This window comes from Acinonyx jubatus, chromosome D1 (assembly GCF_027475565.1).
Source record: "Acinonyx jubatus isolate Ajub_Pintada_27869175 chromosome D1, VMU_Ajub_asm_v1.0, whole genome shotgun sequence".
Lineage (NCBI taxonomy): Eukaryota > Metazoa > Chordata > Mammalia > Carnivora > Felidae > Acinonyx > Acinonyx jubatus.
The window spans coordinates 98,469,996-98,496,939 of record NC_069390.1 but is presented as its reverse complement, the minus strand read 5'-3'; the positions used below and the strand labels follow the sequence as shown (position 1 = coordinate 98,496,939).

The window sequence follows — 26,944 nt, the reverse complement described above, 5'->3', positions numbered from 1 at the left end:
CTTGAGTGGCAGGGGAACCGGAAGTGGGGGCGCTGCTGCTGGTGTTGGGGCCCGAGGAGGGACGCGCCGGAGCGGGGCCGCCGGGACTGAGCGAGCGACAGACGCGCCACCCGCCGACGCCGCAGCCGCTTGGGGCCCGCACGGACCCTCTGCCTGAGTGAGTGCAGCCAGGGTCGCGGGGAACCGGTGGCCTAGAGGCGGGGGTCGGAAGGGCCGGCGATGTGTTATTGTGAGAGGCTCGCGACCTCCCCTCCCCCACTCTGGGCCCCTCCCCCCCGCGCCACTACCTCCCCCGCCGCCCCTCGGGGGGCCTCGCGCGCGCGCCTTCTCTCCGGCTCGGCGTGGCTACCCTAGTCGCCCGAGCTACCCTCGGACCGCTCGCCGCCCCCCTGAGGGCCTCCCGCCCTCACCCCACCCCCAAATGTGCCGACTCGGCTAGGCCGCTGGCCGCCGTCTCCACCCGCCTTTCCCGGGATGGGGCGGGGGGACAAGGTGGCGGGGCGGCCGCCCCTCCCCGGCCCACCCCCTGCCTGGCGCAGGCCTCCCGGCACCCCAGTTCTCTGGGGCCGGAGGAGAACCGCCGCAAGCCCCATTTGTAGCAACTCTGCTGCCTCTGGCCTCAGCTGTTGGCCTCTTCCCTCCATCCCCGCGTTCGAACCTCAGACCCTCCCTTCCCTTTCCTCCTGTCGGAGAGGCCTTTAACGCGGGCCCAGACCCGTTACTCGGTTGCATGTTGACCGAGCACTTTTTCCTCTCCCTTTTGTTGAAAAATTTCAACTCTTTTCAAACTTCTCGGTTGTCTCCAATGTATTCAGAAACCCGCAGACTGTCAGGACTCCAAAGGCTATGTAGCCCACCTCGTTTTCGAGATGAGGCCCAGCCCAAGGTCAACCAGCTGCTTAAAATGCCAGTGGACAGATTTTCTCAGGTGCTTTTTACTTGGTCCATCCGTGTCCATTTACCCGACCAGGACCTCTGGCCAGGTTTGTGATGTACCCGTTGCACGGTGACTCACTGTTCTGTTTTCGGTGGCTCTCAGGCCAGTGTTGCCTTTCTTGATTTATGTACAAACCTTAAGAAAAGCAACACTTGAAGCTTTGGCCTCTTTTTAAGAGCGTGTCCGCAGAGAAAGGGAGGACCATCTGCACCCGCTCTAGGATCTCATTTTGCACAGCTTTAAATTGGGGGAGATAAAGGTGTGGAGGAAGAGGAAGTGCAGAGGATTGTCTCTCCTGAGCATTTGCATATGCCTTGGCCTCCCAAAACGCTTGTCTTTAGCTTGTCCTGGGCACATTGTTCTGATGGAAAGGTTGCCTCCTTGTGGGGGACCAGGGGAGGAGGAGGAAATCATTGTGCTTTAATTTGTTGGCTTGGGCGGGCATTTGATAATAAATTATGGATGTGCTGGAACCCTGGGACCCACCCACCTGCCCACTGAGGCAGGGTATTCCGGATGAGGCTTTCCTTCCCTTTCAGAATAACCCTGCTAATTCCCTCTGAAACAAAATGAAGAGTCTGAGGTCAGAGTGGAAACATTCTAAATCTTTTAATTCTTAGTGCAACTTTTCTCCTCCCTGTCTTTCTTGGTTAAACTAAAGATCCAGCTCAGCTAGAGAATTTATATTTCTTTGTTGTTGGAACTGCTTTCTGATTAAACGTGCTACACCATGTACCGGTAGAAGTATTGTACCTGGAAATTCTGTTCACTGTCATAGTCCAAGTTAAGGTAGAAAGAAGAGAAAACGGAAATGCTGTGCTTACTCTTCATTGTTCCAAAGAGCTCATTTTAATGGACTATCAGAGATTCAGAATAGAGTCTGAATTAACAAAACTTTCATTCTTGGGATCTTTATCTCCATTCTGCTTTGTTTTTCTAACTGAACCTGCTGTTTCTGATTAGAAGTTAGTGACTTATAATTCCCCCCAGTGGGATTATTATTAATCAGGAAGGTGAGATGGGAGTCAGATCCCCCTCCCTGTTGGTACTTTTTTGTTGGGTTACTGAGTACAGCGTCCCATTCTGAATACTGCTGTGTTACAGTATTGCTCTACCTGAGGCAGGAAACCGAAAATCATTCAATTTTTGTGTCCTACCATAGGCTGTTCTGAATAGTTCCTGATTCATTCTTCATTTCTCTTATAAAGAAAACAATACCTTATTTTATCAGACTCCTAAATTATTTAAATGTTCTAAATGCATAGTCCCCTAGATTATACATTTCCAACCTGGTTCTTAAAAAGGAGATTGCATGGGGTTTTGGCTCAGTTTTTCTTCACCTGCTCTTTAAAGAGGTTATTAAGCCATAGGCATCGATAAAACGGAAAGCTACTCTGCACTGTGAGAATTTGATTTTGCAAAACAATTCAAAATCCGAGTGAAAGCACAAAGAAACAATTTTTTTGCTCAGATACTTTGCCCTTGTAGAGTAGGAAGGATGACCTTGTATTCATAGTTAAAGGGGGGAAAAAAGACTGCTAATTGGGAATATTTTGCAGTCTTCTCTCAGGTCTGCCTGCCTGGTAGCCTCAGATAAGTGACATTTTACCCCCTTCAGTTTCTGTCTCTGTTTCTTCATTTTGCCCAAGAAGAAATTTAGGACCAAGATGAAAGTATTTTGCTTACAGTATCAGGATGCCACTAAATTTGGGTAGTAGTAATAGGGTATATAAGTGAGTTGAATTAGTAAATGAGAATTTATCATATCTTTTCTATATAGAGCCAAAAGTCCTTTGCTCAAGAATAATAAATAGGCTTTGGAGGTACGTCACCCTGAGTTCCAATACCAGCTCTCCCTGCCATGGAGCAGGTTCCTGAAATCTCACTGAGCTTCAGTTTTATTTAAATAACAAAGCTCCTAGCACAGTGAGTTGCAAATAGTAAGTTCTTCATCATCAGTTGTTTACCTGTTGGAGGAACTCTGAAAATCCATGTTAGTAAATTAAATCAAATCTAGAAAGATTTTGTATCATTTAAAAAATTTTTTTAATGTTTTTTTATTTCTGAGACAGAGAAAGAGCATGAGAGGGAGAGGGTAAGAGAGAGAGGGAGACACAGAATCTGAAGCAGGCATCAGGCCCTGAGCTGTCAGTACAGAGCCTGACGCGGGGCTTGAACTCAAAAACCGTGAAATCATGCCCTGAGCCAAAGTCGGTTGCTCAATCGACTGAGTCACCGAAAGGTTTTATATCTTAAATAAACCATTGGTCTTGAATGTAGAGTACGTGCACTCCTGAGGATTGCAGAAGATGATCCATTGGAATACAGGAAACAATTTAGAACTTCTTTTTACATTTATTTTTTTATGTAGAAAGGGGGAAAATAGACTTTATTAATATTTCATATACAGATTAACCACTCACGTTTAATTTATAAATAAATGTACGTATGTCAGGGCACATTTCAAAAAGATTCTAAAATATTAAAAATGTTTGGGCCTCATGAATCTGGACCAATCTTTACTCATATGCTTTAATTCACTTAATTCACTTTATGCTTTTTTTGTTAGGTGCTCAGCTTGCCTCTCTTTGAATCTTTATTGGAGGAGTCTACTTAGAGGCAGGCCATGTCATTTTGTATCATATTTTTTAGAAATTTGTCTAACTGTACAGTCTATCCACTGGCCCTGTGTTCCTATTTGGGGACATACAAATTAAGCTTAATACCTCCTCGGAATCTTCAAATACTTTGACAGTTATGTGTGTCCTGTGCTTTCCTCTTCCCGATTGAGTTTTTCTACACGTTATAAACATAGCTATTCCTTTCAACTATTTCTAATATGACACGCTTTTAAATTTCTCACCATCTTGGCTCCTTTCCTCTAGACACCCGCCAGTTTGTCAAAATTCGTGAAGCTTTTCAAGATCTGAACATGGTATCCCAAGAACTGAAATGAAGTTGAAGTGCCTGCATTTTGTCTTTTAAGTGGTCACCCTGTATTAGCAGCTTGTCACCCTTGTTCTTTAAGCAATCCCAGGAACAATAGTTTCAGTTATATAATCATATAGTGAAAGTAGGACAGATTATTTTTCTCCGTTTTAGTAGTGTTCTCTCAGTTAATTCTGTGTCCGTTAACTTTTGTCTCACAAAATACCTAACGTATTAAGTGTCTCTCCAGGTGGGAAAGTAAATGAGCACAAACTAATGAAATAGTTGGGTTTTTAAAAATCTATTTAAAAACTTAGGAAATAGTTTTTTTGGATTAGTGGAAAATGAAGCTGTTTGTTGTGGTACTTTACATTATATATGTAATTTTGAAATCCATAAGATGCAAAAACTTGATTGCACCTTATCTGTCTTAAGGCCAGTAGAGCTGTTTGATCAGCAGGGGAGAAAAGTTTGTTGTTGTTTTTAAAAAAAATTTTTTTTAATGTTTATTTATTTTTGAGAGAGAGAGAGTGTGAGCAGGGCCGGGGGAGGGGCAGAGAGAGAGGGAGAGACATAGAACTCAAAGTGGGCTCCAGGCTCCGTGCTGTCAGCACAGAGCCCGATGCGGGGCTCAAACTCACGAACTGTGAGATCATGACCTGAGCCGAAGTCGGACGCTTAAGCAGGCACCCCAGGAAAGGTATTTTTAAAATTAAAACTACTGTTAAGCACCATGTCAGATTTTAACCTGTGTAGCCAAAGTTCAATCTAGACTTGAATTTAGACCCAAAAACACTTTTGTATAGAAGGTATAGAATGTTTTATTAGCTTAAAAACAAAAGCAACCCTCCCCCCCCCAATTAAATGTTTCTATGTGACTATTTGTTTTAACCCCCTTAGTCATTTTTTCTTTTTCTTTTGTGCATCTTTTAATTTTTCCATACTTTATCTTGGACAATGAAACCTCAAACAGATACCATAATCTGACTGGAGCTTTACAAATTCATCTGGCAGTTCTATCTAATTCTTGTATTTTACATTGATGTTTTTAGCTCCAAGTAGTTTCTGTTTTTTGGGTGAAATGGTTAGATAGATATAAAGCCCTCTTTAGGGAGTCAGCATGAACTGGTTTGTGGTTAGTGGGCCAGATGTGACGTTATTGGGGTCAAGCAAACCTAATTTCATTTGCTCCCTGCACAAATTACCTAAATTACCTACTCATAAATCTCATTTTGCAAGGGTTGGAGGTGGTATATATAAAACATGGCATATATAATTTTTCATAGATAGCTGTTTTCTGATAGTTGCAAATTTTAGTAAAGAAGTACATACAGATGGTCCCTGATACAATAATGACTCTATTTAGGATTTTTGACTTTACAATGGTGTGAATGCGGTATGCATTCAGTAGAACTGTACTTCCAGTTTTGAAGTTTGATCTTTCCCCGCGCTAGCGATATGCAGTAAGTAAGATCCTCTCATGCTGCTGGGCAGTGACTGGGCATTGGCAGTGATCCAAAGCTCCCAGTCAGCCCCATGACCCCGAGGGTCAACATCCCATACACTAACAACCATTCTGTACCTATGCAGCCATTCTGTTCGTCACATTCAGTATAGTATTCAATAAGTTACATGAGATATTCAGCACTCTGTTGTAAAATAGGTTTTGTGTTACATGATATTGCCCAACTGTAGGCCAGTGTAAGTGTTTTGAGCACCTTTCAGGTATGCTAGGTTGTGGTACTTGGTAGGTTAGGTGTATCAAATGCATTTGTGACTTAGGATATTTTCAACTTACAATGGGTTTATCCAATTATAATCCCATTGTAAGTTGAGGAAGATCTGTACACGGGGTGTGGATGGTATTTTACATTTTCAATTAGATATGGGCTTAACCCTGAGCCTAATTTTTTTAGACCTAGTGTTATTTAGAGTGGAGCTAATTTATTTGCATAGTGCTAAAAAACTGGTTTGCTTCTGTAATGTATTTTTCATGAATGAAGGTATGTTTTTACGTTTAGAGGTTTGTTACTTTCTAATTCTCAAAAATTGCTGCTTTGGCAATCCAGCATGTGTGTTTACTGAGTAAGTACTTACTGAATGAATATATCTCCATCTTCTTTCAGAGAAAGCTTAGCTGTATTTGATGATGGCAAGGGAAAGAAAAAGAGAATGGCCCCCTTTTCTGTAAGCTACAAAACCCCAGTTTTTTCTTTCACATCCTTTGCATGCGCCAAGTGATTTCTGGAGCCTGATGTCTCTAGTATGTATACTTTAGAGTTGATTGAAAACAGTCGGGTGTTTTTGTCTTTCTAGAAAGATTAGCACTTCTAGTTTTCCTAAATTTCACTCATTGCTTCTTTTCCACTATCAGATGCCATATTTGGGTTAGTCATTAATAACATTTTCCTAGTGGAGACCTGACAAACATAAAAAACCTTGTAAACATTGTCAAAAACCACTACCAAATCCTATGACTAGTTTTATCACCATCTGTAGTAGTTACCTGTGATGTTTAGTAGTGGATTCTAATCATGGCTGTAGTAATTCTCAGGTGTCTAACTTGAGCAGCCTAAAAGGTTCTAATGCAGGTTTCATTGAACTCTTAAGTGTCTAATTCCTTGTGTCATTTGGTACTTACATTAACATGTAATCATGAAAAATTAATGTAGATGTAAAGTGTATACTTGCAGCAGATTTTTTTCTATGTAATGCACTTAATGCACTGTTCCTCAATGATATTCAAACCTGTCTAGAAGTTTAATGATGCTAGATATTTATGGGACTTAAGCAGTCGTGTCCTTGAATTCCTCTCTGCTGAAAATAATCTCCAGTTGTTTTCGGCAAAACCACAGTGAGACTTAAATTATTATTTCAAACCTGACATGTAATATTTAAGTGGTAACAAATAAACACTCCTGTTAATGAATGAAACATGACACAGACATTTTTCCCCTCAGGTGTAGAATGAGCCAAGGAGACTCAAACCCAGCAGCTATTCCACATGCAGCAGAAGATATCCAAGGAGATGACAGATGGATGTCTCAGGTAAAAGGAAGTGCGTATGTATTCACCCAAGATGAGTCTTTTCAGTTTTTCCAAGTCTTTTGACCAAAGCAGCAAAGGGGCATTTTTTATGGTCAGTAAGAATTATTTAAAAATTTTTAAAGATTTATTTAATTTTGAGAGAGAGACAGAGTTCAAGTGGGAGGAGGGGAATAGAAGAGGGTAACACAGAATGTGAAGCAGGCTCCAGGCTCTGAGCTGTCAGCACAGAGCCAGATGTTGGGTTAGAACTCTTGAACCATGAGATCATGACTGGAGCTGAAGTCAGACACTTAACTGACTGAGTCACCCAGGCACCCCGAGAATTATTATGTAAAAAAATTTTTTTAACGTTTATTTATTTATTTTTAATTTTTAAAAAAAATGTTTATTTTTGAGAGAGAGTCAGAGCATGAGCGGGAAAAGAACAGAGAAAGAGGGAGACACAGAATCCAAAGCAGGCTCCAGGCTCCAAGCTGCCAGCACAGAGCCCGATGTGGGGCTTGAACTCACTAGCCATGAGATCAGGACCTGAGGGAGGGAGGGAGCAAGCGAGCGTGTGCGCGCGCATGTGTGAGCACAAGTTGAGAAGGGGCAGAGAAAGAAGAGGGCAGAGGATCCAAAGCGAGCTTTGCACTGACGGTGAGCTCAAACCCACGAACTGTGAAATCATGACCTGAGTCTAAGTCAGATGCTTAACTGACTGAGCCATCCAGGTGTTCAAGAATTATTATTTAAAAATTTTTTTTAATGTTTATTTATTTTTGAGAGAGACAGTGTGCGAACGGGGGAGGCACAGAGAGAGAGGGATACAGAGTATGAAGCAGGTTCCAGGCTCTGATCTGTCAGCACAGAGCCCGACGTGGGGCTTGAATCCAGGAACCATGAGATCGTGACCTAAGCTGACGTTGGATGCTTAACCTACTGAGCTACCCAGGTGCCCCAAGAATTATTATTTTAAACGAAAATCTGATGTTATGCTAATGTCATACGTAATCACCAGTCTGATGTTGGAACGGAGGAGTATTTTGAAAGCGCTGGGTGCCCCAAGGATTCTTATTTTAAACGAATATCTGATTTGATGCTAATGTCCTATGTAATCACCAGTCTGATGTTGGTACAGAGGAGTATTTTGAAAGCATAGTAACTGCTTTCTGTTGATTTTGAAAGATAGTGGTGTCTCCACAGCATTCTTTTTTTTAAGCTTTTTTTTTATTTTGAACTAATTTCAAAATTATACAAATACCACAAAAATTTTAGAAAGAATTTCTTATATCCTTCATCCGGACCTGCCAGTTATTTTGCCACATCTGCCTAACTGTTCTGTCTGTATTTGTATTTGTATGTGTATATACCAACGTACGGTGTCTTCTGAACCGTGTGGGAAGATGTTGCAGTCTTCGTGCCTGTTCTCCCCTAAATATTTCAGTGTATTTTCTAAGAATAAGGACATTTTCTTACGTAACTACATATAGTTATTAAAGTCAGGAAATGTGATATTGGTATTACACCATGGGATCACACATTGTATTCAGTTGTCCTCTCTATTCTCCTTTAATCTGAAATATTTCTCAGCCTGCGTTTTTCAGGACATTGACAGTTTGGAACATAAGCCATTTATTTTGTGGAGCATCCCTCAATTTGGATTTGTCATTTTCCTCATAATTAAGATTCAGGTTTTGCATCTTTGGCAGGGTTATCAGTGAAGTGGTGTCCTTGGTGCATCACATGGAAGGTACATGACGTTCGTTTGTTTCATTGGTGATGCTGACTTTGATCACTTGGTTGGTTAAGATTGTTGGCCTAAACCGAATGTATTATGGAATGGACTCTTGGGTCTTCTTTTCAGTGCAGTTTTGAAGCTCACATTGTCCCAGGTAAAGCAAGTGGGAATCCTGTCAGGCTGACTCCTGAGTCTTCTTGATGTTTTCCATTGTTTTTTAATGTTTATTTATTTTCGAGAGAGAGTGTGTGTGTGCAAGCATGTGAGCAGGGGAGGGGCAGAGAGAAGGAGACAGACACTACGAGTGCAAAGCCCCACACGGGGTTCAAGCCCACGAAGCTGAGGTCACGACCTGAGCCAAAGTCAGACACTCAACCAACTGAGCCACCCAGGTGCTCCTTCATTGTTTTTTAGCACTGTATCTTCATATTCTTAACTTCTAATAGACTGTCACCACTTAGCCTTAACTAGATTTAATCTTCACTTACTGGTTTGCAGCCATATTTCCTCTTCGAAATAACAAGTTCTATTATGATTTTAAGTACCCAAAGTTTTACATTTTAGTATTTAATGATTCTTTTTACACTCTTGATTATTATATAGTATTCTTATGTTTTTGTCTTCCTAGACATAAAAATCAGTCTGTCAACCAGTTTATTTTGATTGGTAGTTAGTATTTTTCAACTGTTCTTACATAGATCAATTGCTTGGTTATTCTTTCTTAATTTTTCTAGTTCGTTTGTGTCTTTAAAAACAGTATTATGACCGGCTGTGTGTTTATCAGTCACCCTAAAAAAATAAAATATTGCTAATAGAGTTGATGTTCTTTGTATACCCCTCAGTGATCATTTTTTTATCTTTTTCCCACCTCCCATCCCCAAACCAGTATCCTAAATTTGGTGGGGTTTTTTCATGCGTTTACATGGTGTATATATAAAATTTCTAATTATATGTGTATAGAATTTTTGCATATTTTTAAGCTTTTTATGTTTTTTAATGTATTTTTCTACAGTATATCATGCATGTTAAAAGTGGAGCTGTAGTTTTTCCTCTCTTTAAGTAGTATTTCATTGCTATATATGAAAATACCATTCAGGTATTTTTAGGTTATTTATAACTTTATTAAAGGTAGTAACTAGGGACACTGTCTCAAACTAATAAACTTTTAAAAAAGCTTACATAGTATAGAAGGATGACTTTACTAAATATTAAAATGTATCCCCAGGGGTGCCTGGGTGGCTCAGTCGGTTTAAGTGTCTGACTCTGAGTTTTGGTTCAGGTCATGATCTCATGGTTTGTAGGATCAAGCCCTGTGTCGGGCTGTGTGCTGACAGCTCAGAGCCTGCTTGGGATTCTTTCCCTCTCCCTCTCTCCCTCTCTCCCTCCTTCCTTTTCTCTCTCCCTCTCCCTCTCTCTCTCTCTCTCTCTCTCTCAAAATAAATAAACTTAAAGAAATATATATGTATGTAATATACACACACAGACACACACCCAGATCTTGGTTTCTAATTCTCCAATGAAAGGAGCCAGAGCTCCTTGGAGAAATGATTGCTTCTACAGCCAGAGCAAAGAAAATGAAAGATGAACCAGGAGTGTCTTGTAGTGCAAGAAAGCAAGTATTCAGAAAAGGAGGGGGGGAAAAAAGATGTGTGGCAAGAATATCACTGCAGTGACATGTCCTCAGCATGTCTCATGGAAGACCTGTGATACTGGTCTGTTTTGTTGGTTTTTTAAATTTTTTTAATGTTTATTTATTTTTGAGAGAGAGACAGAGTGTGAGTGGGGTAGAGGCAGAGAGAGAGGAAGACACACAATCCAAAGCAGGCTTCAGGCTCTAGGCTCTGAGCACAGAGTCCGACACGGGGCTCAAACCCACGAACCTCTAGATCATGACCTGAGCCAAAGTCGGACGCTTAGCCGACTGAGCCATCCAGGCGCCCCTATACTGGTCTGTTTTAATGATATAGTCACTTTGACCACTTGAGGCCACCTGAAAGAGCGTTCAGGTGCAAAGTTGGACAACTTGAGCAACATAGTATTATTGGTTTGTAACTCAAGGATAAAATACGTATGAGTCCATTTTGCCATAAATAAGTGATTAGATAAATAGGAAATAAGGGACACATCTTCCTTAGAAAATAACTTGAGTTCATAAACGTGGGGGCTCCTGGCTGGCTCATCCAATAGAGCATGTGACTGTTGAAGAGTTTGAGCCCCAAGTTGAGTATAGAGGTTACTTAAAAATAAAATCTTTTAGGGGCGCCTTGGTGGCTCAGTCGGTTAAGTATCCGACTCTTGGTTTCGGCTGAGGTCATGATCTCATGGTTTCTGAGTTCAAGCCCTATGTCAGGCTTTGTGCTGGCAGTGCAGAGCCTGCTTGGGATTCTCTCTCTCCCTCTCTCTCTGCCCCTCCTGTGCTTGTGCTCTGTGTCTCTCTCAAATAAATAAATAAACTTAAATTTTTTTAAATAAAATGTTTTATAAATAAAGAGGGAAGGAGAAAGGGAAAAGATATATCTCATTACAACACCAAAGTAGTAATTACTACAGGGAAGGTCCATCAATGAATACTAGTAGGTACAACTTCCAGGGGAAACAGTGTATTTGCCTAGCTTCAGAAGTATCTCCCTGGAAATTACTTTGGTGTTTTTAACAGTTGACTGCATATTTTTTGATATCCCCTCCCTCCAGAAGGTAGAGCTCAATTTCCTCATCATTGTGAGCCGGATTAATGTCTTGTTTCTCACAAATACAGTATGGAAAGGAAAAATAATAAATGTATAGTGGAGAAATCTGGCAACCACCACCTTAACCAAATGATTAATGTTAACATCACCAGTTAATAAGTAGTGTTGATATTGTGTACTCCCTTCTGATACGATACAAGGGCACATCACCTCTGTGGTAGTCTTCCAGAATAACCCATCGCCTTCTATTCATGAGAAAATATCAGACCTTGATTGAGGGACATTCTATAAAACACCTGATACTAAACAGGCCAAGGACATGAAATACATGGGAAGACCCAGAAGGTGTCCCATCTTGGAAGACACCAAGAAGACATATATAGTAAATGCCATGTGATATCCTGAATTGGTCCTGGGAACAGAAAAAGGACATTAGTGGAAAAATTGGTGAAATCTGAGTAAACTTTTTTTTTTTTTAGGTAATCTCTATACCCAGTGCAGGGCTCGAACTCATAACCCCGAGATGGAGAGTCAGGTACTCTACTGACTGAGCCAGCCAGGTGCCCCTGAGTAAAACTATTCTGGCTGATACCATTTACCAATGTTAATCTCTTAGTTCTGACCAGTGTACCATACTTAGGTAAGATGTTAACATTGGAAGAAGCTGAGTGGATATTGTACTATCTTTGCAACTCTTCTGTAGATCTAAAATTGTTTCAAAGCAAAACATTAAAAGAAAAAAAAAAACAAGGGGCACCTGGGTGGCTCAGTTGGTTAAGTGTCTGACTCTTGATTTTGGCCCAGGTCATGATCTAAGGGTCGTGAGATTGAGCTACATGCTGGGCTCTGCACTGAGTGTGGAACCTGCTTAAGATCCTCTTTTTCTCATTCTCTCCCCACCTCCCCCTGCCACCTCCCCTGCCTGCACGGGCTTTCACACTCTTTCTAAAAAAAAAAAAAAATCATGATTAAAACAAGTATTGATGTGATACTCAGTACTTCCTGTGAGGTATTGCCAAACTAGTGTACCACATATCAGGAAATACCTGGAACAGATGAACATGTTCCCAGGAATACAGTCAATAAAATCCAGACTATGGGAGATGTTATAGATCAAATGATCATATTTCTTAAAATATTTAAAAAATAAATTTGGGCGCCTGGGCGGCTCAGTTGGTTAAGCATCCGACTTTGGCTCAGGTCATGATGTCACACTTCATGAGTTCAAGCCCTGCATCAGGCTCTGTGCTGACAGCTTGGAGCCTGGAGCCTGCTTGAGATTCTGTGTCTGTCTCTCTGTCTGTCTGTCTCTCTCTCTCTCTCTCCCCCCCTTCCTCTCTCCCTGTTCCCCCCCCCCCCCCGTCTCAAAAATAAACAAACATTAAAAAAATTAAAAAATAAAAGTAAATTTGGGAGGTAGTAGCAGGGGGAGTGGGAAACCTGTAGATTAAAAGATTTAAGAGACAAGTTGGATCCTGACTTTTAAAAAAACTAAAATTTTTTTATGACTTGAATTTGAACACTGGTTATTTGTTGATATTAAAGACACTGCTGTTAATTTGGGAGAGTAGCATTGGTATTGTGGTTATTTTTTAAAACTCGGGGGCACCTTAGTGGCTTTGTTGGTTGAGTGTCTGACTCTTTGATTTTGGCTCAGGTCATGATCTCATGGTTCAACAGATCAAGCCCTGCACTGAGAGTGGATCCTGCTTAAATCCTCCCTCCTCATTGCCCTCCCCTCCCTGCTTGTGTACACGCTCTCTCAAAAAACTTTTTTTTTTTTTCCATTTTATTTGAGAGAGAGTGTGCATGCATGAGCAGGAGAGAGGCAGAGGGAGGAAGAATCTTAAGCAGGCTTCTGGCAGAGCAATCCAGGCATCACCCCCCCCAAAAAAACTTTTTTAAGAGTTGCATAGTGACACTAGGGGGGCCTGGCGGGCTCAGTTGGAAGAGTATGCGACTCTTGATCTTGGGATCGTGAGTTCGAGCCCCATGCTGGGTGTAGAGATGACTTGAATAAACTTTAAAAAAAGGGTTATGTAATGAAATATTTATACTAGTAATATAAATGGTATACTAAATATAAATAGAATAAATATAGAATGCTGTATACTGAGTTTGCTTAAAATAATCTGAGGGTAGGGGTCAGTAGTTTAGGGGATGACTGAAATAATGGTGGCCATGTGATGATTGCTGTAGCTGGTGATGAATACATGGAGGCTTGTTATATTATTTTCTCAGCTTTTGTGGATGTTTGATATTTTTCATAATAAGATTTATTTAAGGGTGATACTGAAAGACTTGACTGTAGACAAATTTAATACAAATTGTATCAAAACATGTTAACCAGAAAAAGGCTCAGGAACAGACTGAGGAAAATATTTGTAGTAAGTAATGCAGAAGAAACGTTGATATTTTTTCTTATATTATCAGCAAAAATATCCTCAAAGTACCACTAGATAAGTATCTCAATACATGACAGGAAGTGTTTCACTTTTTGTTCCCAAAAAGTACAGATTAAAATAATGAGAAGAGAAAGGAGGGAGAGGGAGGGAGAAATACTAATATCCAATGTTGGTGCAAGATGATAAAATTAGTTCTGATGAAGTGCTAGAGTCAGTACAGATACAGCCCTTTTTGTTAACAACCTGGAAATATATCTGGGATCCACAAACGTGCTCATCTCCTTTCACCTAGGAATTCCCAACATGTACAAAATTGAGTATGTGTAAATTTCCTCATCACAGGAAATAGGACACTACTGGCAAGTCTGTCAGTAGGAAAACTTTAAAAAATGGGTGTGTCAGTGGATTTGTTCAGTAGGATGTTATGTGGCTGTTAAAAATTATGGTTATGAAACTCACGTAGCTACATAGAAAAATGCTTCTAGTGCAGTGTTAACTGCAGTTACAGTGGCCACTGTTGATGGAGTACCTACTGGGTGTCAGCCAAAAGCTGGCTCTCTTCCCTAAAACTTTCCTCTCCATACCTCTACAACAGGTGTGGGATGCCTGGCTGGTTCAGTCAGTAAAACGTGAGACTCTTGATCTCAGGGTCATGAGTTTGAGGCCCATATTGAGCATGGAGGCTTTTTTATTTTTTAATTAAAAAAAAAAAAAGTTACCAGCAGATGAGCATATGTGGAAAACAAGTGTCAGGTTATATTGCTTTCTGGGCTAGAAAGTAGACAAGTAGAATTTGAACATATTCTGTTCTGTCTCCAAAGCTATTGTGCCAGAAGGAGGTATACATAATACATACAAAACTTAAAAAAAAAAAAGAGGTGTTAGAGGCACGTGGAAAATGGCAAGAAGAGGGGTGCCTAGCTGGCTCAGTCAGTGGGGCGTGTGACTTTTGATCTTGGAGTCGTGGGTTCGAGCCCCATATTGGGTGTGGAGCCTATTTTAAAAAATAAATAAAATAATTTTTCTTAGTAGCAAGAATAAAATACCCCGAAACAGTAATAGTTATGGGTTAAGATGATAGAATTCGAAGTGTGTTGATCTTTCTATTTTTCCAAACTTACTGTAGCTACCTTTATACTTAAAAAGAAAATATAGAGTACTGGAACCTTTAGAACAACGGAGCTTAAATTCCATGACCTTCTAGAAGCATGAACTATTTTATTGGTATTGAGAGGTAGTTAGTACTGTAGTACCTCAGTAGAGAGGTGATGTGTTGTGGAAGTGTACCTGCTCACCAGCTGAAGTTTTATTCTTGCCCATCTTATCCCTTCAGTTTAAAACGACTTGCTGAGGGGTGCCTGGTTGGCTCAGTCGGTTAAGCGTCCGATTTCAGCTCAGGTTGTGATGTCATAGTCGTGGGTTCGATCTCCACGTCGGGCTCTGTGCTGACAGCTCAGAGCCTGGAGCCTGCTTCAGATTCTGGGTCTCCATCTCTCTCTGCCCCTCCCCTGCTCATGCTCTGTCTCTCTGTCTCAAACATTTAAAAAAAATTTTTTTTAACTAAAAAATATTGAAACAACAGTAATTTAAAAAGCTTTTTTAATTTTTTAAAATGTTTATTTTTGAGAGAATGAGAGTGCACACAAGTGGGCGAGGGGCAGAGAGACAGGGGAACAGAGGACCCCAAGCGGGGTCCGTGCTGACAGCAGAGAGCACCATGTAGGGCTCAAACTTGTGAACCCCGAGATCATGACCTGAAGTCAGACGCTAAACCAACTGAGCCCCTGGGTGCCCCCCCAAAATTGTGTACAAAGACGTGGATGCAAAAAAAGGAAAATCGGTCTCAAATCCTATCACCCTAAGGAGCAACTCTTTAATAAATTGTTAAAATTATTTCCAGAAGTATTTTTGTATTTTCACCCAGAGCAGATGAGTATCTCTGATTCACTGCATTGTTGTCTGTTCTGATATTAGCAGAAATACTTCAACATAACTGTACCTTAATTACTAAGGGAAGCATGTTGAACGTAGAGCTTGAAAAAAAAGGGGCAGCATTCAGACCTTTCTGTTGCCTAAAGCATCATGTAAATTTGTTTTGGGGATGAATATAGAAACTTAGACTATGTCCTTTAGCATCAATGAGTAAAATCCATTTTAAAAGTGTCTTGTCAGGGGCACCTGCGTGGCTTAGTCAGTTAAGTATCTAACCTTAACTCAGGTCACAATTTCACAGTTCATGGATTCGAGTCCCCTGTCGAGCTCTGTGCTGATAGCTCAGATCCTGGAACCCGCTTTGGATTCTGTGTCTCCCTCTCTCTCTGTCCCTCTCCTGCTCACGCTCTGTCTCAAAAATAAACGTTAAAAAAAATTTTTTTTTAATTAAAAATAAATAAATAAAAGTGTCTTGTGCCTTGGCAACAGAGAGAAGTGGACTAGGTCCACAGTCACCACTACTTACAGGCTTGGATCAGACTGAGAAAGGCTTGAGTCCCACTTTGCCATTGTCTCATATTTGGAGGTTAACAGACATTTTCAAAGGGCACATTACAAACATGCAAATAGGGTCTTCTAGGTGGCTCAGTCGGTAAAGATCTAACTGTCGATTTCGGCTCAGGTCATGAGCTCATGGTTGTGGGGCTGAGCCCTGTGTCAGGCTCTTGTGTTGAGTGTGGAGGCTGTTTAACATTCTCTCCCCACCCTCCTTAAAAAAAAAATCCCAATAAAACACATGATTCTTGATTGGGTCCTAGTTCAATAAAAGAGATGTAATAATTTATCCAAGTCTTGGAACAATTGGAAGGATTCAGTATGGACTGAATATTAGATGTTACGGGATTATTGTTCATTTGCTTAGAGGTGATAATACTTTTGTGGATTTATAGGAGACTTTCCTTACTCGTGCTGAAATGTTTAAAGGTGAAGAATCACAGCATTTGCAGCTTACCTTCAGATGGTTCAGCAAACAGATAAAGTAAAAATGTTATTGTCAAATAGAGGTGGAGGATGTACAGGTGTTTATTGTACTGTGGCTTTTCTGTATATTTGAAACTGTCTTAAAAAGTTTGAGGAGGGGCGCCAGGGTGGCTCAGTCGGTTAAGTGTCCCACTTTGGCTCATGGTTCTTGAGTTCAAGCCCCGTGTCAGGCTCTGTGCTGTCAGCTCAGGGACTGGAGCCTGGTTTGGATTCTGTGTCTCCCTCTCTCTCTGCCCCTCTCCTGTTCGTGCTGTATCTGTCTGTCGTCTCTCTTTAAATATTTTTTTTTTTTAATTTTAAGTTTGAGGAAAAGATAAACTTATAAACAACATGTTAAATGTATTTTTTTTAGTCTGGTTTGAGTAGAATTGCAGTTTTCTTGAGCATATTAGAATAATCAGTGTGGTAAGGGTGGGAAGAAAGTTCCAGTAGTTAATCACAGACAGGCTAAATAGAATGTTTAACAACACAGTAACTTGATGGACAACTGTTTTGTCTAGGCAAAGACATCTCACAGAGAAGATGCCAGTTTCTAATTTCTCTCTTTGTTGAACCAGCACAACAGATTTGTCCTGGACTGTAAAGACAAGGAACCTGATGTGCTGTTTGTGGGGGATTCCATGGTGCAGTTAATGCAGCAGTACGAGGTAAGGCCGACGTGGCAAGGGTGCATCTTGGCTACGAAGGTAAATCTGTTCATTGCTAGCAAACTTCCATTCTGAGCCGAACCTGAAAGGCTTCTTCGTGACAGTTTAGAAAAGCTCCAATTCAGAGTATGAGGGAGGTCAGTCCTACATAATGGGATTCTTTGTGCCACCAAGCGTGAGGAGACAAAATTTAGCATTGTTTGTAACTCCGCTCTCGTTTTTGCCTTGGCTTCCGAGAACCTTCTCTATTTTATTTTATTTTATTTATTTTATTTTATTTTATTTTATTTTATTTTATTTTATTTTATTTTATTTATTTTATTTTATTTTATTTTATTTTATTTTATTTATTTTTCCTGGTTGTGATTCTCAATTGTTAAGATTTTTGTTTTACCATTTCCTTATTTTGTTGTGTTTTTGTGGGGAGCTGTTCCACATCTTTTTTTTTTTAAGGGTTTCACTCTTCCAAAGGCAGTTGAAAGGAAAAGACAGCTTAATTTCCTTCTGGCTCCAGCACTCTAAATTTCTTCCTCCCGTATTTGTACTTCACCCTGTTCCTTTAGATACTTGAGTAAAGGGAAGGAGAGCTAACTGAGCTGGCACCTTGGTCATAATGCTGGTACCTCCTAAAGGGCACCGGGTGGCACTGGGACTCAGTTCTCTGGCCAAGGTGGCAGGCTGCCCGAGAAGTGAGTGATGCGGTGCCCTGCGAACACAAGTTTGAACACATAACATTTGAACACACAAGAGGGAAATTGTTCTTTTAGGTACCTCGCGACACATCGTAGTTGAGGGATTTTATTTCCCACTCAGTTGAAATAAAGCCAGTTTTTCTCTTTTTAGATATGGCGAGAGCTTTTTTCCCCACTTCATGCACTGAATTTTGGAATTGGGGGAGATACAACCAGACATGTTTTGTGGAGACTCAAGAATGGAGAACTGGAGAACATTAAACCTAAGGTGAAGTGAAATTTAATTTTTAGACTATCTTTTAATCTTGGGTCTTTTCCCAAGATGAGTTAAATTGAAACTGCTAGTAAAAACAAATTACTTTTTTTTTAAAGCATTATTTTGCTATTGTCTTTGCTTTGTGCCCATTTAGATAAATAATATTGTCGTTGCTTAAGAATGTGCCAAATGCCTACTAAGAAATTGGGGCATTGCTTGTTTAGGTTGTATTGGTAATTGTTAATAATGCCCTTTTTCAGCAGTAGGAAGGGATTTAATGCTTTCCTGTAGACCTGAAAGCAGTGTGTGTGGGAGACTTCCCAGAAGGGGGCCAAGGCCGCAGTGCCACCATTCACTTCAGGAAGGAATTTTGGATCTGGTTTATCCATGTAAACACATTACATGTGTAATTGAGGCCTCGCAAGTTTTTCTGAAGAAAATCTGAAGCACATGTGAACAAATGTTCACCATAAACATGTTCCCAGTAACTTAACACATTATAAATGTCCTGAGTTGGCACACTGCATATAATTTTTTTCAGTCCTAAACAAAGAAAAAATACTCAAAACTGAGGACAGTTGCCTTTGTTGAAAATATTTTACTTTTTGCCTTTCTAATAGAAAAACTCCTCCATGTTTCTGTCTTTTGTGACAGGGTGGAAAGTTACGTTGGGTCATATAGTAAAATGTACGTCTCTAGGTGACAGCCACTTTGTAAATTTTTATTTTTTTTAATATTTATTTTTGAGAAAGAGAGAGAGGACAGAGCACAAGCAGGGGTGGGTTAGAGAGAGAGGGAGACACAGAATCTGAAGCAAGCTCCAGGCTCCAGGCTCTGAAGTGTCAGCACAGAGCCCGACCTGGAGCTTGAACCCATGAACGATGAGATCATGACCTGAGCTTTTTTTTTTTTTTTTAAATAAAGAGGAAAAACTTGAAACTGCATCCAGCTTCCAGCCCAGCAACTCTTTTTCCTTGAGTACAACTGTGTATTTACTTCTACTAGTTACACTCCCTTAGGTACTTTTGTTATTTTTTTCTGGAGGATACTTCTAGTATGGTAGGAGTTACAGATATTTTCCCCTGACTTTCTTAGATTTCACTTTATTTTAGTATTTTTTTAAGACATGCAGAGTTTTTATACAGTTGAATTTGTTATCTTTTTTTGGTATAGTTTCTGGATTTTAAGAGGTTAGCTCTCAACTCCACAGTGATGAAAGAATTCTCTCATTTCTTCTTAGTACAGTTGTACTGCTTCAGAATTGATCTGCTTGGAATTTATCCTGAGATATATGAGGCCTTAAATCAGTATTTGAGGGTGGCTGCTCAGTTGAAGTTCTCCACTACCATTTGACAAGTTCATCTTTCCTTCCTTTGATTTTTGAAATAAGATTTTTATCTACATATTGATAAATATTTTTATCAAAATATTAGGTTTTTATCTAAACATTCCTTTATTCCTGGCTATTTATCCCTGCCCTCCTCCCCCCTTTTTTCCCCCTTAATTATAGGTCATTGTTGTCTGGGTAGGAACAAACAACCACGAAAATACCGCAGAAGAAGTAGCAGGTGGAATCGAGGCCATTGTACAACTTATCAACACAAGGCAGCCACAGGCCAAGATCATTGTATTGGTATGTAGTCTTTGGTGGGTAGAGTCTTTGATGTCATTAAGTCAGGTGAGGAATGTTTTCAGATATATGATCACTCGTGAAATAGAGATTGTTTAGGTGGAAGCAGTTTATGATAGTCCTGAGGGGGCTCTTCTTTGATATGTCCCATTGTCTTACCAGTTTCATCATTTCCCAGACCAGCTGTGGGGGTCATCTCTTACCTGCTCATCCTCGTTTAGATGTGGAAATCGTCTTTGTTGCCTCAGGTAGCAACATTCTGATAGTGTTTAAAATTGCGTATGAAACTAGTCCTAGTCCTAAATCTGTTTTTGTTAGACTTGGGTTTGGATTAGTTTAGGTGTGTTGTTCCATCCCTTTATATGTTAAATGTGGTGTATTTATTAAAATCTCTGACGTCTCTAAAACATCAGCGATTCTGTTAGCAAGAAGATGGGTACTTTATAGTCTTACCCTGTCAGAGAGTGCTACACTTTGTGGAGATTAAAAGCATTAAATCTTCGTGGTCTCAGAGATAAACAGCTGTCTATTTCAGTGTAAAAGTTTACCTGTAGATACTCTTAGCAACACTAAAAATAGCAAAACTAAAAATGTATGTTTTTATGGAATCTGATAGGTATTCAGTGTTTTAATGAGATGATGTTAAGATATTTATCCAACAAGCGTGAAGATCACTATGTACAAGGCACTGTTCTGGGTCTTGAGCCTGCAAAAATAAATAAGACCTTGTGCCTGTCAGGGAGCTGTCAGTCTGGTCTAGTGGTAGATGGACATAGCAGTATGAAGAGAGAATTGGTACACTGTATGCTAAGGGGAGAACAGATGTATTCTAGACACAAAAGCTGAGATCTGACTTTAGTTTTAAAGAATTCATTCGTCTCCAGACAAATGGGGAAAGGAAAGAAAAGGCATTACAGGTTGGGGGAAAAAGGATGGAAGACATATATACCTAGGTGTGTGTTTGTTGGGTGAGTGAAGGAGGGTGCTTGAAGAATTTTGGGCTGTCTTCGATTAAAGTTTAAGGCTGGGTTGGTGAGAGGAAAGAGGCCACAGCCAGGTCATGTAGTGATTTGTATGGCTAGATAAGAGTGTAGATTTTATCTTCCTGGTGCTGGGGAGCCATGTCTTATTTTATTTTTTTATCACATTCTTTTTTATATCCTTGCTCTAGTCCAGAAAGGATTGTATTGTGGTTAAAGAGTCCACCTCTGAAGTACAGGGGCTGCTACATAATAGTTGCTCAAGATGTATTAGTTGCGTGAGTGTTGCTGAATGAATTCTCCATAAATAAAAAGTCTTTGTTGCAGCCAGACTTTTAAATTGGATGTACGCTGGTGTTGTCTACAACACTAAAACATTGGCCATACTCTGAATAACTGAATGGGCCCATAATTGAATAAGTCATTGAATGTAATAGCACTAATCCTGTGACAGTTGAGAGAACTGTGTGGAGATTGGATTTATGATGTATTTAAGTGAAAATTCCAAATGCTAAACCATATGTGCATTATATTTAGAGTTACTTAAAATACGGTTTACCCTCGAACAACATGGGGGCTAGGAGCATTGACCCCCATACAGTTCAAAATCCGCGTGTAACTTTGGATTCCTTCAAAACTTAACTACTAACAGTCTGTTGATCAGAAGCCTTGCTGATAAGCAGTCATTTAACACGTATTCATATGTTATGTGTATTACATACTGTATGCTTACAAGAAAGCTAGTGAAAAGAAAATGTTACTAAGAAAACCCTAAGAGAAAATACATTTCCAGTACTATACTCTATCAGAAAAAATTTGTGAATAAGTGGACTCGTGCACTTCAAACTTGTTGTTCCATGATCTGCTATAGTTGTCACATGGTGAAGAGATTGGGAGCATATTTTTCTTTTTTGTTTCTTCTAACATAATGTTTTGGCAGTTAAAAAAATTTTTTTTTAATTTTTATTTATTTATTTTGAAAGAGAGAAAAAGAAAGAGAAAGAATCCCAAGCAGGCTCCACACTGTCAGCGCAGAGCCCGACGTGGGCCTCAAACTCCTGAATCGTGAGATTGTGACCTGAGCCAGAATCAAGAGTCAGACACTTAACCAACTGAGCCGCCTAGGTGCCCCAGTATTGTAGCAATTATTAATTATTACAGGGGAAGAAAAATCACGTGGCATACCTCTGATACTCTCATATTAAGGAAAATGCTATGCAAATACATAAGCTGCTTTTCTCATCCTGGCTTGAAAATCCCAATAGGTATGGTCCCTGTTCTTAAGGTTTAATCATTTCTTACGGCTTTGACTGCCATGATATTCTTCGAATGACAGAACAAAGTATGTATTTGCTGTTCACTGGCCATCCTTCTTGGTTGCTCATATCTCAGCCAGATTTGGCTCATTGTGAGCATTGAGGGTAGTTCTTTTTTTGTTAACTGTCAGATGCAAAGCCTTGTACTTTAACAGTTCTGTAAACTAGGGTTTAGGCTTGACTTCATCTGTGAAATTTTTGAGGCGCTTAACAAGGGAACTGTATAGTCACAATAAATTGGTAACCACGGCGCCAACATTTGGTGAAAAAAATTAAAGCAGACATGAACAAGTACTTACTTTAGCATGAAGCGGGTTTTTTTTTTTCCTTTAGTAGAATACCCACAGAAAGTCTATTTTTGTGAAATAATACCTCTTAGGAGAAATGGGTGGAAAATTTTTTGCCTAAATAACAAAAACTTGCTGTTTGGTATCATTAGCTATAAACCAATAAAAGGTTGTCTGACAATAATTTTATAATAGGATCAATTTCTATAAAAGGACATTCTTAGTTTGTGATGATAAAACCTTGCTCTTGCGGTATAAGCTTAGACTTTCATGGACCATGGGAGGACAGACATGTGATTTATCTAAAAGTTAGATGATTCACATAAGTTAAAACTGAATTTAGAAAACATCTGCTTTATTCTAGCAAACATGAAGTGGCTTTGATTTTTTAAGACCACATTTGTCCCATCTCTGTTTCTCATGTGCAGTAGTATGGGTTCCATGTAACGTTAATAAATACATGTGTATTTGAGCTAGATTATTCTGATGACTGTAGGGAAAATGAATTGAAGGGAAGACCAGTCAGGAGACTTCACGTTAACTGAGTGAATAGTGGTAACTTTCCTAGCCATAGCAGCATGTATAATCAGAATGGAGAAAAAAAAAATTGAAAATATTGAGAAGGCAAAAGCTAAGTAATTTAATGATAAATAGGGAAGGTATGTGGAATGAGAGACTCAGGGATGTTAGAATGACAGTTGATACAGAGGATGTAGTAGGAGCATATTGTGGGGAGACGATGATGAATTGCCTTCGGACATGTCAAGTTGGGAGTGCCTCAGGAATGCTCAAGTTCGGTTTTGAGCTAGAGTGTTCGTAGTGGGCCAAGGACAAGACCCTGACCTGAAGACTACCAACAGTTAAGGGACAGGAGAAGGAAGAGGAACTTGTGAAAAAACTGAGACGGAATGGTCAGAGAACTTCCACCAGAACCAGTCTAGTCCAGTGTTTGAGAACTCAGAGTGTCAAAAGGTGCCAAATGGAACAGTTCTTCTAGGAGTAACTGAAATCACAGATAAATAAGAAGGGAAAAACCAGTGACTCTTCTCATCTTCTGTTCTTCTCTGCTTTGCCCCAGGGTTTGTTACCTCGAGGTGAGAAGCCCAACCCTTTGAGGCAAAAGAATGCCAAGGTGAACCAACTCCTCAAGGTTTCCCTGCCGAAGCTTGCCAATGTTCAGCTCCTGGATACAGATGGGGGCTTCGTGCACTCGGACGGTGCCATCTCCTGCCACGACATGTTTGATTTTCTGCATCTCACGGGAGGGGGCTACGCAAAGATCTGCAAACCCCTGCATGAACTGATCATGCAGTTATTGGAGGAAACACCTGAGGAGAAACAAACCACCATTGCCTGACTGGCTCCTATCAGTGTTAATAGCACCCAGCTTCCTCAGATCAGTTATATCACTGGCACTACAGAATCCTTCTCTTTCTTAAGGCACTTTGCATTGTAGAATGTTCCTGGATGTTCATATCTAGTGTTTGAAGGGAGGAGGGATTTAAACTGGTCCTGTACATAGAAGGTTTGTTTGACACAGGAGAAAAATTAGCCAAGGAAGATTGTTGTTTAAATTCGTTTGAAACCAGAAGGGGACTTTTTAGTTGTATGTGTGACATTTTCATTCAGTTATCAGTGTTTTTCCTAGGACAACATCAAGCCTAAGTACTGAACAAAATGAAGATTTTTTTCTTGGCCTTTCTTTCTATGGATTATGTCATATATACTAATGATCAGGATCACACCTACTTGGCTTTAAAACAGATGTTTTTTCCAGTTTTTAAGGTTCATAATTTAGCCTTTTGTTTTTAGTTTGTTTTACTCATATGTTTTTGCCACATTTTTTTTTTAACTTACAGCATCAGATTGAACGTGTTTGTCACTCAAATATGGGAGATGCTATGGTTACCAGTGAATTTGTTCCACTCTGTTAATCTTTCCCGTGTTTAGCAGTGGAAGATAGGTTTTGCCCCATTTGGGGGACTCTGCGGAGGGTATTATTTTTATGCTGCTGAATATCATGTCTATAATAGACCCATGCATGCAGCCTTTCCTCCCTGTTTCCCCTCATCCCCTCTTTTTTTTTTGGAGGGGGGGAGCCCTTGTTGACATTACAAGCTTTTAACACATTTTCGACCTAGGAGCTCTGTTGCTGGAAGTGTAAGTCCCCAGTCAGTCACTCTCATGATGTTACTGATGTGCAACTCGTCCTTGTGAGGTGTTCTGTGCATAGAGTCTGTGTCATGCTATCCATGTGCAGAGTTCTGTTTGTTTGTTTGTTTTTTTCCTGTAAAATATGTTACAGTTTCCTTTTTTGGAAAAAAAAAATCAGAACTCTGTTTTCCATTCCATAAGCCTTGACATTATTTCAAGTTTTATAGTATCTTAAGATGTATATTTTATTTTTTTATTGGCTTAGTTTTTAAATTATAACCAGTCCAGAAAAATTTGGCCTTTCCTTATGGGCAAACAAATGGAGCTGCTTTTCAGAACAGACATTTCTGCCTTGATCCCACCATTTTAGTGAAAAAGAACTAGGTTTGTTTAACTTTCAGGTTTTCTCCTTAGAGTATTTTCACCTGAAAATTTCTTCCAAGAGAGCTCTTTATAATCCTGTTGGTTTGCTTGAGCTACAATAACTGCCATTTAAAAAATAATGGGATGATACATGGTTTATTGTTTGGTATACCTATGGAATATGTACAAACTGGATCTACAAACAAATACTTTAAACTGGACCAGGTGGGTACTGGAGTAACCTTTTAACACGTGCTCTGCACAGATTCTGCTTAACGTTCAAGTTCAGTGACTAAGGCTGAAGCTCGATCTGCTTGCAAGGCAAATGCTTTTGTGAGTTGGAGGGGGTTGCCGATTTGAGCATGGAGCCACTTGTGATTGAGAAGGATAGAGAACTTGGGCTGATGTTTTCTTGTGAAGCCTCTTTCTAGGAATATTTTTTCCGTCTTATTTTTAGTCTTTTTTTTTTTTTTAATACATTTCTGAATGTATCATGTCTTCACTAATGACAGAAAGTACATGTGATGTTTACTAGACTCGTTTCCCACATTAAAGTTCCCTCTTCTGTTTTGAGTAGCCCGGATTCTTGAGTTTTTCAGGACAGGTTCTTTCTTAGGTAGGCATTGTTAGGCATTGTTCTAAGGAGGAGATTTAATAAAGCCAGAAGTTTGTCTGTAAAAAGACCATTTCTTCAGGTCTTTTTCCGTTTGTCAGAGGGCGGGAGTGTCGTCCAAACAAATCCCTTAGGTGATTCCTGCAGCATGCGCTTTTAGTTTCTTGACTAAGAATCACATATCCCTTTGTGAGCTGGTCTTCAGCTCCTTTGCTTATGTGTGTAAACCTCGGGTGTTACTACATTTTATACCTACCAGAGCTATTCGAGCAATAGTATTTGAACCACTAGCCTTTTAAATAAAAGTCTGCCCCGTTGCTAATGTGCAGATACTGAGTCCACTTTCATTTCTTGCCAGCTTTCTTTGCACTGCTTTAGGCAGGAAGTGTTCATCTGTTTTTCTTTGACATCCCTGTTTGCTACAATGACAGAACTTAATGCTTACCCTTTGGATTTCTTGCTCACTTTTCATGTATATGTAAACTTAATGCACTGTCCAAGTGAAATGTCTTAGTTGTCATTGTGATTAAGGGGCCAACTTTCCAGACAGCTAGCAGAGGTGTTCTGATCCTCCCCCGAGCAAGTTTTAATTCCTTTGCCCGCCCATTCCCGATATCCTAGCCGGCAGCCGGTGATGGCATTGTAGATTCTGCGGTCACATTGTGAATGTGGCAGGTGGAGGATGTACTGCCAACACTGACCTGAGGCGTGTTGTTTTGCTGCCTATGTCCTCTGGGCTGCCATGGGCAGTGGTGTAGCTCCCACTTTGGGTCTTTTTGGACTGTTGGGGGCATCTGTCTAAACCTGAATCTTCTGTGAAAAACCTTAATCCGACACAGCAAATCTTGAGTAGCTCATGCCCTGCTCTTAATAATTCTGTCTCTTGTTGGTTCAAAACAAAACAAAACACAACTTTTTTTTTTAAACTTTTTTTTAACCTAGTCACTGTTTACAGTTGTATGCTAAAAGCCTGAAATACTGTCTGTGCTGTGGTGTATGAGCATTGCCAATTTTATATTTATTGCAGTGAAGAAGAAACTAAAAATATATGAAAATGAGGAGCATGTCCACGCTCCGAAATCCGTGTGGGTGCATGTGGGAGAAGTGAGTTGGGGTCTCTGGAAAGGAGGCTTTTTGGAGTGGGTCTCCCGCTTCTCCTTGGTGTTCCTGCTTGGGGATCACTGCTGCTAGCTGACTGGGCCTCCCCAACAGAAGTTTGTGACTCTGCTTTGGCGAAGTTTCATTGACTAGTAGAACTCATTCTGTTTTAGTGCATATTTCAATATAAATGTAAACATTTCACTCAAA

At 40.1% G+C, this 26,944-nt stretch overlaps 1 protein-coding gene across 2 annotated transcripts; it reads left to right on the top strand.

Annotated features, from left to right (window-relative positions):
* On the top strand, positions 1 to 26,944 carry PAFAH1B2 (platelet activating factor acetylhydrolase 1b catalytic subunit 2). Of its 2 annotated transcripts, XM_027036593.2 has the most exons (6): positions 1 to 157; positions 6,826 to 6,913; positions 17,256 to 17,345; positions 18,189 to 18,305; positions 19,804 to 19,926; positions 23,585 to 26,944. In XM_027036593.2, exons 2-6 carry the CDS (start codon positions 6,833 to 6,835, stop codon positions 23,861 to 23,863), a joined length of 690 nt encoding a protein of 229 aa, XP_026892394.1. In that variant the 5' UTR covers positions 1 to 157; positions 6,826 to 6,832; the 3' UTR covers positions 23,864 to 26,944. The 2 variants fall into 2 exon arrangements, with proteins under 2 accessions (XP_026892394.1, XP_014917944.1); XM_015062458.3 differs by lacking the exon at positions 1 to 157 and having other exon boundaries at positions 6,877 to 6,923.